General features: G+C 42.6%; 1 protein-coding gene across 1 annotated transcript; it reads left to right on the forward strand.

Annotated features, from left to right (window-relative positions):
• Positions 1-1,528: 1,528 nt before the first annotated feature.
• On the forward strand, positions 1,529-8,606 carry LOC145398872 (uncharacterized). Its single transcript, XM_080271625.1, has 5 exons — positions 1,529-1,762; positions 3,039-3,221; positions 4,642-4,878; positions 6,980-7,099; positions 8,115-8,606. The coding sequence occupies exons 1-5, from the start codon at positions 1,529-1,531 to the stop codon at positions 8,604-8,606; spliced, it is 1,266 nt and encodes a 421-aa protein (XP_080127751.1).
• The last annotated feature ends 4,683 nt before the right edge of the window (positions 8,607-13,289 follow it).

Below are 13,289 nucleotides of genomic sequence, written 5' to 3' on the forward strand. Positions count from 1 at the left end.
TCAAAAGATGCAATAAAATAAATATATAAACAAATACATAAGCAAAACTATACAGTCGTTAATCAGGGTGTAATAGAAACGTTAACATTTACTTTGGTGTCCTATTATTTACATACTGAACGTCGATATTAACCCTCTCAGAAAGTCGGTGCAACTCTAGTATTCTATTCCAGCTAAAAAGACGATTTTATTCAGCTGGCAATTAATATAACGAACAACAGCAACAACAATAACAACAACGATAATGATCATGAAAATAATAATAATAATAATAATAATAATAATAATAATAATAATAATAATAGTGAATTCATGAATAATTACAATACTGTACTGACAACATAATGCAACTTGTATAAAATCTAATCACAACCGAACCACAAACTTTCAACATTAGATCAAGGTCACTATATGGCTGACCTTATCGACTGAGTCACAAAGTCATACATGGTAATTCCCATGACGAAAATATATTTTCCGCTAGTTGCGATGTGTGTGTGTGTGTGTGTGTGTGTGTGTGTGTGTGTGTGTGTGTGTGTGTGTGTGTGTGTGTGTGTGTGTGTGTGTGTGGAGAGAGAGAGAGAGAGAAAGAGAGAGAGAGAGAGAATCTTTTTTATGGCTGAATAAATTCGTGTAGTAGTAGCAAGAACACACACACACACACACACACACACACAAAACCAGCCATCATATATATATAACCTCGTCGAATGATTCATGAGTGATGTAGGCAGTGTTAGTCATACAAATAATTCTGATATATATACTGAAGGTCTCCAGCCGTTTGACATTTAGTAGTATTTTGTGACAATTTATTTTCACCTGACGAATCTAAGCCACTCCCACAACTTTATTACTAAGTCGTGGTTTCACAAAATTCGATAAGCTTTAGTCATGAAGCAGTAGTTCATATATTTCTGGTTACTAGTTAAATTTCCATCTGACTGCTTGACCATCAACTCAGCTGAATGGGGTGTGGGATCTTCGCTAAGGTAGTACAAAAACTTATGTAATACTACTCTGTCGTATCTGCCTCAATATCATATTCTCTCCCTCCATCAGACATTTTGTGACACGTCCTACAATGGAGGATGTAGTGATATGCGCCGCATGTTCGGAGCCTTACCAAGGACGGCCATGAGGGCCGTTGATATTCCCCTATGACTAAACCTTCTGCCTCATCACTGTACTTTCTCACCACTATCTCTCAGATGTTAAAAGACGCACTCGATACTGGAGGGCGCAGTGACATGCACCACATGTTCGGGGCTGTACCAAAGAGGGTCAAAAAGAACAGCTTTTACTAACAGTTGGCCACGTGTTTCTCCCTCACCACCTTACTGTTTTGCCTCCCTACCTCCCTCAGGTATTTTAAAACTTAGCCTATAATAAAGAACGCTGTGACATGTGTCATATGTTCGAAGCTGTACCTAAGAAAGCCGCAAGATCAACAAGATATGCGACCAGACCATCTCTCTCACCAAAGCATTGTTTCGCCTCTCACCTTCAGGTATTTTAAGACTCTATAATGGAGGACGCAGTGACATGTGCCATATGTTCAGAGCTGTACCAGAAGGGGCCAAAAGAGCCACTAGTTCTACCCTGCGGCCATACCTTCTGTCGCACCTGTCTAAACAAAGTGTTCTCCACCTCTCTGGGCCGGCCCACCTGTCCCACATGCAGGAAGGAAATGGGTGACCTTGAACACCTCCCTATCTGCTTCCCACTCCTCAGTCTCTCATCGGAATACGCAGAATTTAAGGTGGGTAATGTTGCGAAACCGGTGATGTTTTCGTTACTTCTTTCTTGGCAACAATAGTAGCCACAACCCCAGGCTCAGGTGAATGTGAACCCGTCGGACTGAAGACTTAAAGTTTCTCTTCTCCTGCAGCCCCCCATCCTCATTTCGGGGGACAGGGAAATAACTGTGAGATACTTGTATAACCAGGTAGTCGAACCTCCTAGCTATATCAGTGCCCGCTCTGGCTGCTATAAAAAGACTATGCAATATCGGAGGCCCCCGTTACTAATAATAACAATTCAGGTCCCTATTTCAGCTCTAAAGCTAAGGAAATCCTCTCCCTTCTTAATACTAAGTAAATAAACAACATTAATAATAACAGAATAATAATAATAATAATAATAATAATAAAATAATAATAATAATAATAATAATAATAAGAGCAACGGTGTTTCCTACGTCAGTACCAGCAATGTCGAGATCACGGTGAGGAACAACGCTTTTGGTGTGAGGAGTGTCAAGGACCCCTGTGCTCACTCTGCCTCTATAGTGCACACCCACCAGGACACCAGGTACAGTATTCATTTGCTCTCCTGAACTTTAGTTGCATATAAGAGTGTTTCTTTACAATTTCACCTTTACTCATACAACCACCGATCACTCCACAATCAAACTAGCGTGACTATTTACTCATGTAATCTAACGATTTTTTTTTGTTTTTTAATGACTACGAGAAACCTACGTGTCAAGTGGGTTGGTGGAGGGTTAGTGCCCCTCCCTGTAAAACACATAACTCAGAGTCAAATGGCCACCTCGTGCGGGATTCTGGCGTCTGGCAATAGATAGACAGATAGATAGAAACCTACACGTGGTGGCGCTGTGCGTCCCAGGTGGAACAAAGCAGCTGTGGCATTCACCCGGAAGCTAAATCTCCTATTTCCCTGCAATTTTCCTAGGGGAAGGACCCCGTCCGACCCTGGTGTGATGCTGTCCACTACAAGGGGACGTTGTATGTACCCTGTACTGTACTGTACTTTCAGGAAGGCCACACACAAGCAGTTGTTTACTTGTGGTACACGGATCTGCTCTGCCAGACAGACCGGGGCTGGGAAACAGCAATTTACCAAACGATTTTATTAAAAGCTCGGGAGGTCCTATTTATAAAGACGAGGTCATAAATGCTACACGTAACCCCTCCAGTAAGTCTCTCCCAAGCTTGAAGAAGGTCACCAAAGCAAGAATAAAATCTTAAGAGTCATCGAATTAAGAGCTAAATATCCTTTTTAAATGCTTCCAGGTCCTGCCCGCCAGAGTAGCCATGGAGAGAATGAGGCTGGGGCTGATGAAAGAGTTGGAGGGACTGAGGGAAGAGGTGAGGGGGAGGCGGATGGAGTTACAGGACCTGGCCAGGGAGCTGGTTAGCAAGACCAGACAGGTGAGTGACTTAGAGAATAAGGAGGTGGAGGCGCCTGGTGGTCTAGTGGGCCATGGCACTCTATATGTTGCCCAAGACAGGTGGATGATTTAAATGAGCTGCAAAAAATTAGGGAAGCCTGGTGGTACAGTGGGTTAAGACGCCCTCACTGAACGTGCTCTATGAGGGTTTACATCCGAGGAACGGTTGATTTAATGTTCACAAGCCACTCTGGGAGAAACTGGTCGCTCTCGCCTTAAGTAGCCTATCTCTGGGGTCTTATGCTCCTGATGATGCTGAGAAAGAGTGCGAGAGACACAGGTAGACAGTGAGACAAATAGTATTAGTGGGAAATAGGGCGATGATGATGATGATGATGATGAACATCGAACTCTGCATGTGTTTCAGAGGATAATCAACCCTCCAACCCGAGGCTAAATTTTTCACCCTTGCTCTCTCCAGACGATCTTATTCAACCTACTAAGACACTCTGGTGGTGAAAAGGCTAATGAAGCTTCTAACTAACCTCTCCAGTTCCAAAAGTCTGTCCTAAACTGAAGAAAATCGTCTAAAGGCAGCAAGAATATAAACAAAATCTCGTCACAGGATTTAAGCAAAATATACCACAATCATTATAGCTTTTCACAACCTCATGCCAGCTAGACAATGCCCAGGAGACCGTCAGCAAATTCATGCAGTTGAACGTGATTCACAAGATCCTTAAGACTTGAAGAGTTGATTCCAAGTCGATTTCGAGTTTGCTAACACCTTTTTCTTAGCGATTCATGCTGCACACTACGCCTCTTGTGTGTTATTGATGCAAACTACGTCGATGTTTAGAAGGATGTATAAATAACACACAAGAGAACGCTAAGGTGTAACATACAAAATAAATCGCTACAGAAATGAGGATATGCTGTCCTTTCTGCCAGTTTAATACGGTCCTAGGAACTAATTGTCCAACCCATCATCCCAGCTAGATAATACCACAGAGAGGCTGTCGATTGCATTCACAAAGCCATCTGTCTTAGGAATTTAATAACATGCTACAAGAAATTAGCATCATGGAAAAACAGGCTGAACGTAAACCTGGTGGACTGAAGGCTGAAGCTGCCCTTCTCATGTAGTCCACCATCCTAGTTTTGGAGCATACGGAGGGAGCTGAGGGATGTCTATATAACCAATTGCATATTATATTTGTACCATCCACTGAAGGCCTCTCTCTCCACCATCGTATTCAGAACGAACACTAACTATACCCTTTTTACTCTAACTTGGTCTAAAATTGCTAGCTCACCCTCTGGAATGTTGAGTTGGTGCAAGAAAGTAACACTAGAATATGATGTTAGTCACGAGTAAGTGCTATGGAAAGACTGTAGAGATGTAGTTTTGTCTTTTGCCACTGAGATAGGTGATTATAGGCTACAAAAGGACGAAAATGTGGGCCAAGTTAAAGAGAGTATAACTAATTAACGTTGACTAACAGGTGTGCAAGGTAGACAACGCAGTGGAGGGGCTGTCGACTGCAGTTCACAACGCCTGCTGCCTCGAGGATGTACTAATATCCCAGGACAAGTTAGACAGCATCAAGGAAGAACAGGATCAGGCATTGACCGAGGAAGCGCTAAACATAGGACGAAGGTCTGTGTTGGACTTCGATAACCTATACGACACGATGCATAAGAAAACCAAGGAAACTGCCCACACCGAACAGGAGCTATGCGTGAGTGACCAAGTAAAGTAATAGAGTAACCCGATGACTGTTTTCCTTTACTCCACTCAACTTAGGAAGGACCACTAGCTGTGACGGGGTTATCAAAGACTAAATGAATGACTAAATAAATTACTAAATGAATGACTATTTTAATGGCTAAATGAATGACTAAATGAATGGCTAAAAGAATGGCGTAGATGAAACTTGAGAAGGACTTCTAGTTGTTAAAGGGTACTTAAAAACTACACGAGAGACGTGGATGAAACGCTTGGGAAAGTTCTCTAGTAACTTCTGATATATATGTATGTACCGTATGTTACTTTTACTTATCAGCGAAAACAACGACTTTCCTATAGAGTAATTATGAAATACGATTATTCAGAAATATTTTAAACAGCAAAAAATAAAAGCAACGGTACTCATTTTGAAACCACTGATCACCTAGATGATGATGGACTCTCTCTTTCTCTCTCTCTCTCTCTCTCTCTCTCTCTCTCTCTCTCTCTCTCTCTCTCTCTCTCTTTCTCTCTCTCTCTCTCTCTCTCTCTCCTTTGCCCTTGATTTCATGCAATATAAACATTTACTTCAATACTCACCACCATTCCCTCATCCCTTTCTACGATCGTTTGAATAAATTTATCCTTGTATAAGTGCTTGGCTTTTATCAGGACCATTCCTCAGAGTGTTGACGTTTGTCTGTCTACCTATCTATTGTCAGACGCCTCACTGTCGTACGGAGTGGCCACAAACAAATCGCCTCCACGTCGCCCTGCCCCCCGCCATTTCACTACCCTGCTCCCAGCTCACATCCCCCTCTCTCACATACCTCTCTACTCCATCCCTCCATCTCATCCTCGGCCTTTGTACTGGGTGGTAAATTATCATACTAATTCATTAAAAAAAAAAAAAAAAAGTGAGGTAGGACGCGGAAACAAAGAGAAAATATGAAAGTGGGAAACTTTTTGCATCAAGTCCAGAGGAATTATAAAATAAACCACACAATCATCCACAAATGTTTCAAGCCCAAATAAATGAAAATAAAACGCGAAAAAAAGAAAAACAAAAGAAAATGAACCTAACATTGTCAAGAGGGTCAGATGCGAGGTGAGAACTATCAACAGCATGTCCACTGAAACGGGCCACACAATCATTCACATACCACTGAAGCCCTTGGAATCCCGATTTTACTTCACAGGCCTAACGATGTGCACATTTTTTTTTTTTTTTTTTTGGAAGGGGAAGGGGTACTTTTTATAGATGTGCTTCTCACACACTTCTCAGATAAATTTAATCCAGCGAGTATCAAGTTACAAAAAGATGTGTCAAACCCTGAATGGTAAATCTATCAACCTATATATAGCCAGACGCCTTAATCCTGGAGAGGGTGGCCACAAACCGTCACGTCATCCAGTCCTCCGCCATCAGGCTGTTCCTCCTTCAATTCCCACTACACTCGTTCGTATACATCTCCACGCCATTCTTCCGTCTCATCCTCAGTTTCCCCCTCCCACTCTCTCCTTTCACTTTGCTCACATACACTCTCCTAGTCATTACTGAAATTAAAAAACTGGTGGAACTTAGTGTTACAAGAGTCAGGTGAATGGTGTGGGCAACATTCTATCTCTGCAGGCCAGGTTAAACTTATTCACACACCCTGAAAGCAACTGGAATCCTGACTCCACCCCACAGACTTTACCATCGCCCTCTCCCCCTTTTTAATGTCGATGTAAAATCCATTCTAAATTACAGTAACATTGGGTCACGACTCGCATTCTTCCACATCTGCTCATGTTCCTTCATTCTAACTCTGTAGCCTGGAACAGAATAGATTATAGTTATACATACGTCATGCAGTTGGAGTGACAGAGTATGAGTAGGTGTGGAAGTGTGTGAAATTGGACAGAGTGAAATACTAATGTGGAATGGACTATATTTTTATATATACGTCATGCAGTTACTGTGAGGGTGCATGAGAGGGTGTGGAAGTGTGTGAATCTTGGCTGAGTGTAATACTAATGTGCAATGGACTATAAGAGTACCGTATAAATACAAACTATACCAGCTTCGCTATCGCGGCTGGTAAAAAATAATGTGTGACTTACTGTGCCAGGAGCGTGGTGGGAGAGGTGAGAGCAGCATCCCGGTGCTGTATGCCAGATTAGACTCACAGGATGAACGACTACTGCTTGACTGCCTTGCCCGACCCGCCACAACCAACCTCTCACTCCAGGTAAGAAGATTTAGGGTCATAAGCCACGGCCAGTATGCCCGTCGGTTAAGAATGCGACCTAACACCTGTTCCTAAGCGATTTACTTTGCTTATTACATCTTGCTGTCTTATTCTGAGTCATTTAATTATTCTAATATTTCCGTACTTTCCATAAATAACGTACAAAACGAGATCAACCAGGCGTATCCAGAAATCAAACGCTAAGGAACAGGTGCTTGGGAACCTTCTCAACCCACGAGAATACTGTACATCTGGGGGGGCGGAGGGAAGGGGGGAGATTTCGAAACATCTTTTCCTTAGTTATTTGTTTTGGATGCCACACTCGCACTGAGCTCGGGGACGTCTTCTACATTTCATTCTTGCAAACTTTAGACTATTTCATTGAGCTCGGGAAGGACTTTTCAAACTGGAGGGGTTAGTACTCGTATAGTCTAAGTACGCCCTTTCAATACGAGAACCTTTCCTGAGTGGGATAAAATCATCCGACAAGCAGCAAGAATTAACCAACTAGCACATCACCTGGATTCATTGTGACCTCTTCAATCCGGCAACGTCCTTACGATATTATTATATTTACCTATAGATTTCACTCAGCTCAGGAAAGGCCTCTCTCAATGACGGGTTAAAGCAGGCCGAGTTTAAATCACTAACTTAAAAAAAATTGTTCCTAAACAGAGTAAAATTGTTGGAAGGTTGTAAGTATAAAATAAATCGACTTGGAGCTGTGAATTATCTACCTTCCATTACTTCTGCTAACATCAGACGATTTTACAATGCACATGAGACATCTACAGCTTCTCTAATGTTTAAAACTGTCACGATTAAAAGTCTGGACGAGGATAAAGAACTTTGAGGTGGTAATTTTGGTTATCACTCTCCATCAACCACAACCACAGAATCCACCACAACCAACAACCACAACTAGTCACAACCACAAAAACCACCACAACCTACAACCACCATCACAACCACAAAGCCCCCACAACCATAACAACCACAACTCCTCTTTTTCCAGCTGCCGTCTGAAGTGTACTTGGAGCTCAGCGCTGGTGGAAGGCGCCTGGGTCGAGTCTACATCCGCCTGTGGTGCCACCTACGCCGGGCGCACCAATTTCTGGCACTGTGTCTTGGCACTCTGGGTCCTTCCTACCTGGGCGCCTTCTTCAGCCACGTAGCGTACCTGAAGCAGCCGAAGGAGACCCTGTGCTGCAAGGAGTACATACGGAAGGACGGGAGTATTGGCACCAAGGAACTGATCAGTGACTTAGAGTGGGGGGGAGAGTACGCCAAAAACCCGGTCAGAGGCCTTGTCATCCCACTCAGCAAGAATGTGGACGAGCACGGGTTTGGCATCTGCACGAGAAGCCAGCCCAACGGCACCTTCCACTGCCCCTTCGGCGAGGTGGTGTCCGGTCTCAATGTGGTCAAGCTGGCCATACGACACGAGCCCGTCTCTGAGGTCAGCATCAGCCAGTGCGGTATGGTGGTGCCTGACATTACCTTCTGATAAGCTACAGTAGTAGTAGTAGTAGCAGTAGTGGTAAAATAGTAGTAGTAGTAGTAGTAGTAGTAGTAGTAGTAGTAGTAGTAGTAGTAGTTGTTGTTGTTGTTGTTGTTGTTGTTGTTGTTGTTGCTGTAGTAGTAGTAGTAGTAGTTGTTGTTGTTGTTGCTGTAGTAGTAGTAGTAGTAGTAGTAGTAGTAGCAGTAGTAGTAGTAAATCTAGGTTCATCTGAACGTGAACTCGGTGGACTGCAGGCTGAAGGTGCCATCCTCCTGTAGTCCAGCATCATTTCAGGGAACAGGGAACGAGCTGAGCGACAATTGTATGACCGGGCAGCTCCACCACCCGGCTATGTTAGTGCCACCTCGTGAAGGTGTCCCTCTTCAGCACCAATATGATAAGCGACACTGGCTATTTAACGCAATGTTACATACTCCTTTCACTTTCCTTGGCCTAAAGTGGACATATCCCCGTAATGACTGCTGAAATGTAGCAAGAGATTAGCACAAGAACACAATGCTAATCACGAAGAAGTGCTAGTGAAAGGATGTACACACGCTCAAAAAGTATCGTTACACCTTCTGCACGATACAAACTGCCACCATGAATGAAACGTTTGATAACAGCCTTCCTCCAACCCTGCAGAGACAGCTGGATTGTTCAGTATGAAACTCATCGGACCCCCCTGTAACGCTACTTTTTTGAGTGTGTGTACAATCGCAGTACTACTTTTCTCTGTCATTCAACTACGTGAAATAAACTGTTAAAGGACAAAAATCTCAGCCAAGGTAAGGTGAAAGAACTAAACACACGTTATTAAACTGAACATTACATCGAAACGCGTTTGTTTTTAACCCACGGACATCCCTAACCCTTTTCAAAATCAGCTGATGGCCGAGTATGGTTAGACTGGAGGGTCGATTTGACTAGTAACCATGGAGACTCACTCATACCTCATAATTTCATGCAGCCACGACTTAGTATGCAAGCTGTAACAGTGGTCCAATTCTGCCTGGAGAAATAAGAAAAAACAATTCTAACAGCTGAGTACCAGGAACGCATAAACTCTGTGGCTGGTGATCTCATCGGTTAAGGAGCCTCCCTAACACCTCCTCCTTACCGATTTACTTTTGGATACGGCTGGCTAATATCCTTTTGAAGCACGGTGATACTGAAAGGATTAAGCTAACACAGAAGAGGACAACAAGATGTGATAAGCACCGTAAATCGTTTAGGAAGAGGTGTTCGGGAGCTTCAATAACGACGAGAAAACGAGAACTCTCACCTTGGGTCATACTCTAAGGAAAGTTTGTAACACCTAATCCTGCAAGACTTATTTTGCACATCACGCATGAAAACCCATCCCGAATTCTACTTATGTCTTTCTAATATCGACACAGTTTGCATCAGTTACATATAAGAAAATATTATGGTGTAATGGGCAAAATAAATCGCTCAAGAAAAGGTGTGACGAAACTTCGGAAAGAAAAATATGGGCTTGAGTATTAACACTATCAGGCTCCTGTGCTCATTACCACTTCGATAAAATTATACGGCGTTACTTGATTTGCTACGAGTATGGTAGGGTTATTCATCACATCAGTAAGTCTCAGAATCGCAATACACACTTTCTCTCTCTCTCTCTCTCTCTCTCTCTCTCTCTCTCTCTCTCTCTCATCTGGACTAAGGATGTTTACCTAAACTCTTTTTACTCTAACTTGGCCTAAACTGCCATCTCTCCGTCTTGAATCCTGAGCTGTAACGGCAGCTTGACATTAGAATATGGTGCTCGTCAGGAAGATATGGAGTGGATGAAGAGCCGTAGTACTGTCTTTTTCAGCCTCTCAGCTACATGAAATTAACTGCAAAAGGACGAAAAATCTGCGCCAAGTTAAGGTGAAAAAGAGCATAGGTTACCCCCTCACCCCTTGTAGAATCCTGGATGCCCCCTCAATTACGATCTCTTTTTACACTTATGTACTTTATTAGGTACTTGTAATTTAAGTGATATGCTGAAGTAAGCTTATGTAACTGCATCAAGCTGAATAAACTGCAATAAAACAGTACATATCCTTTTGAGAATCCATATACGTTCATTATCACATAAACAGGAGTCACTTTTGCAATGGTGACATAAAGAAGGATGGAGAAGAAAGGTATATAAGGGAGATGAGTGTAAGTCGGGGGTAGGGCAGCGAATTGGTAGGGGACAGAGAGGCATACAGTAGATGCGATTTGTATGTGGCTAAACCTTATGGGATTAAGGCATCTGGCTAAAGATAAACATACAGACAGACATAAAGACAGATAGACAGATGGACAGATAGATATAGAGACATATAGGTAGATAGACAGACACAAATTTTTTCCTTTCACGATACAGGACATGTGAAATTCAAGAGGGGAATCTCGGGCTAATCTTGAAAAAAAAAATGCTCTACCAACTTGGGTTATAGAGCTGTTATAGCGCTACAATTAGGCCTACTGGTAACATAGATATGAGAGAGAGAGAGAGAGAGAGAGAGAGAGAGAGAGAGAGAGAGTTTACCCATTAGACCCTTAGTAATTGCAGTACCGTAACGGCTGGGATTCCGTCACGTTGATATGGTATTTATTATTCAAAATCTGCCTCAGAACAACCTGAAGTTTGCCATTCGTTTCATGGGTCATCCTTTAAACAATTAGGTATTTTCTAGTCTCCTCACCACCTCCAGACAGTGCCACCCAACTTAGAAATACCAGACATAGTAAAGAGATTGAAGAAAGCAAGCTAAAGATATTTACTAAGTCCATCACCAGCACAGACCCATACTAAGTTGAAAAAAAAAAAAATCATGTGAAGGAAGGTGGCAGAGAGTGAAATGGATGTTGTAGATTTAGTGCTTTGGTTGCAGTGAGATGCTTTAAATTACGTGGTAAAGGAATGGATGTGGGGGCAAAGAAAGGGATGTGGGGGCAAAGAAAGGGATATAGAGGGGAAAATAAATTGATATGAGCGGAGAGAAATGGATGTGGGGGCAAAGAAATGGATGTGGGGAAAAAGAAAGGGATGTAGGGGCAAAGAAATATATGTGGAGGCAAAGAAAGGGATGTGGGGGCAAAGACAGGGATATGGGCAAAGAAATGAATGTGGGGGAGCAAAGAAGTGGATGTAGGGCAAAGCAATGGATGTGGAGGGAAAGAAATGGACGTGGGGGGGGGGCAAATAAATGAATGTGGGGAGGGGGGAAAACGTGGATGTGGAGGCAAATAAATGGATGTGGAAGGCAAAGAAATGGAAGTGGTGGGCAAAGAAATGAGTGTAATGAGCTGGAAATGAGATGGGTGGTGAGGAGGGGACATGAGAGTATGCCCCGTGAAACTGAGTTCTGTAGGAGTGACGATTTGAGTGTAATGAAGGTTTATCCAAAAGTTGTCGCCAAGAGCAAGAAGACGACAAGCTTGCGTTGCTCCCCTCAGCCATGCGTTTTGCGACTCAGGCAATATTGACGCCACCATACTTAATAGTGAACCAGGCAACAATCTAGTCCATATGGCTGAGCAACTGCGCATTCTCTCTCTCTCTCTCTCTCTCTCTCTCTCTCCCGCCGCCTTGCAGTCTAGGTAAACACGGGTCAATATTTTCAACCGCATTTTTTTTTTTTCGGTCGCGCGTGTGTGTATATAAGCAGAAGATGGTGAGCAGACGAAGTGAGCGAGTATACGAGAATGAATGATGTGGAAAGAGGGGTTGTTAGCGAGAAGGGATATTAGTACTTGCAGTTTCTCTTTTAGGTGCTTCTGCGACGACAAATGAGGACAAGAGATATGTAGACAGGCAGACAGACAGACAGACAAATAAACAGACAGACAGACAGACAGACAGACAGACAGATGGAGATAGACAGATAGACAGATAAGGTACAGGTAAATATATAAACGGACAATAGGAGTCCAGATTTAATAGACTGATGGTTGGAGAGAGAGAGAGAGAGAGAGAGAGAGAGGGGAGCAACACTATTTTTAATCAGAGTTGTTGGCTGTGCATCTGTGCGTTACGTTGTGTGGATGAAAGTAGGGATTAGAGATGGCTTTAAATCTTTCGTGATTAACCCTTCGACTGCAACTGGTGAGCAACCGCATACTTATTTTAAGTTAATATTGTAAAAGTTACTAAAAAAAATAAATCTATACTCTTTTTGTTCTTATTTCGCCCAATATTCCCATCTCTGTGTGTCGAGTACTGAGAAGTAACCAAACTGACACTAGAATATAATACCAGTCATGAAGAAGTGCAATGTAAAAGATGTGGAGTCCTTTTTCTGCCAATGCCCTATATGTACTAAGCTTTAAAAGAAAATCTAGGCCAAGTTAAGAGTACTGAGTTGTAACAATAGATTAACAGTGCAATATGATGCTCTCTCTCTCTCTCTCTCTCTCTCTCTCTCTCTCTCTCTCTCCTTCTTCTTCTTCTTCTTCTTACCAGACGTTTTTCTTCAGCTTAGGAAAGACCTCTCCTACCAAGGGATGTTTTTAAGGTCATAAATAACCCCTTCAGTTTGGTAAACCAATCTAAGCCGAATAAAATAGTAAAGAAATCGCAAGAATGAAATGAAAAAGTAGTTTCAGAAATCAATGGGTTACTAGACAGGTAAGACACATAAATAAGTCTATCCAGAATAAAACTATTAAGATTTCTGCTATGGTGAA

This window comes from Coenobita brevimanus, chromosome 5 (genome assembly GCF_032717465.1).
Source record: "Coenobita brevimanus isolate Jiangsu-jjx chromosome 5, ASM3271746v2, whole genome shotgun sequence".
Classification (NCBI taxonomy): domain Eukaryota; kingdom Metazoa; phylum Arthropoda; class Malacostraca; order Decapoda; family Coenobitidae; genus Coenobita; species Coenobita brevimanus.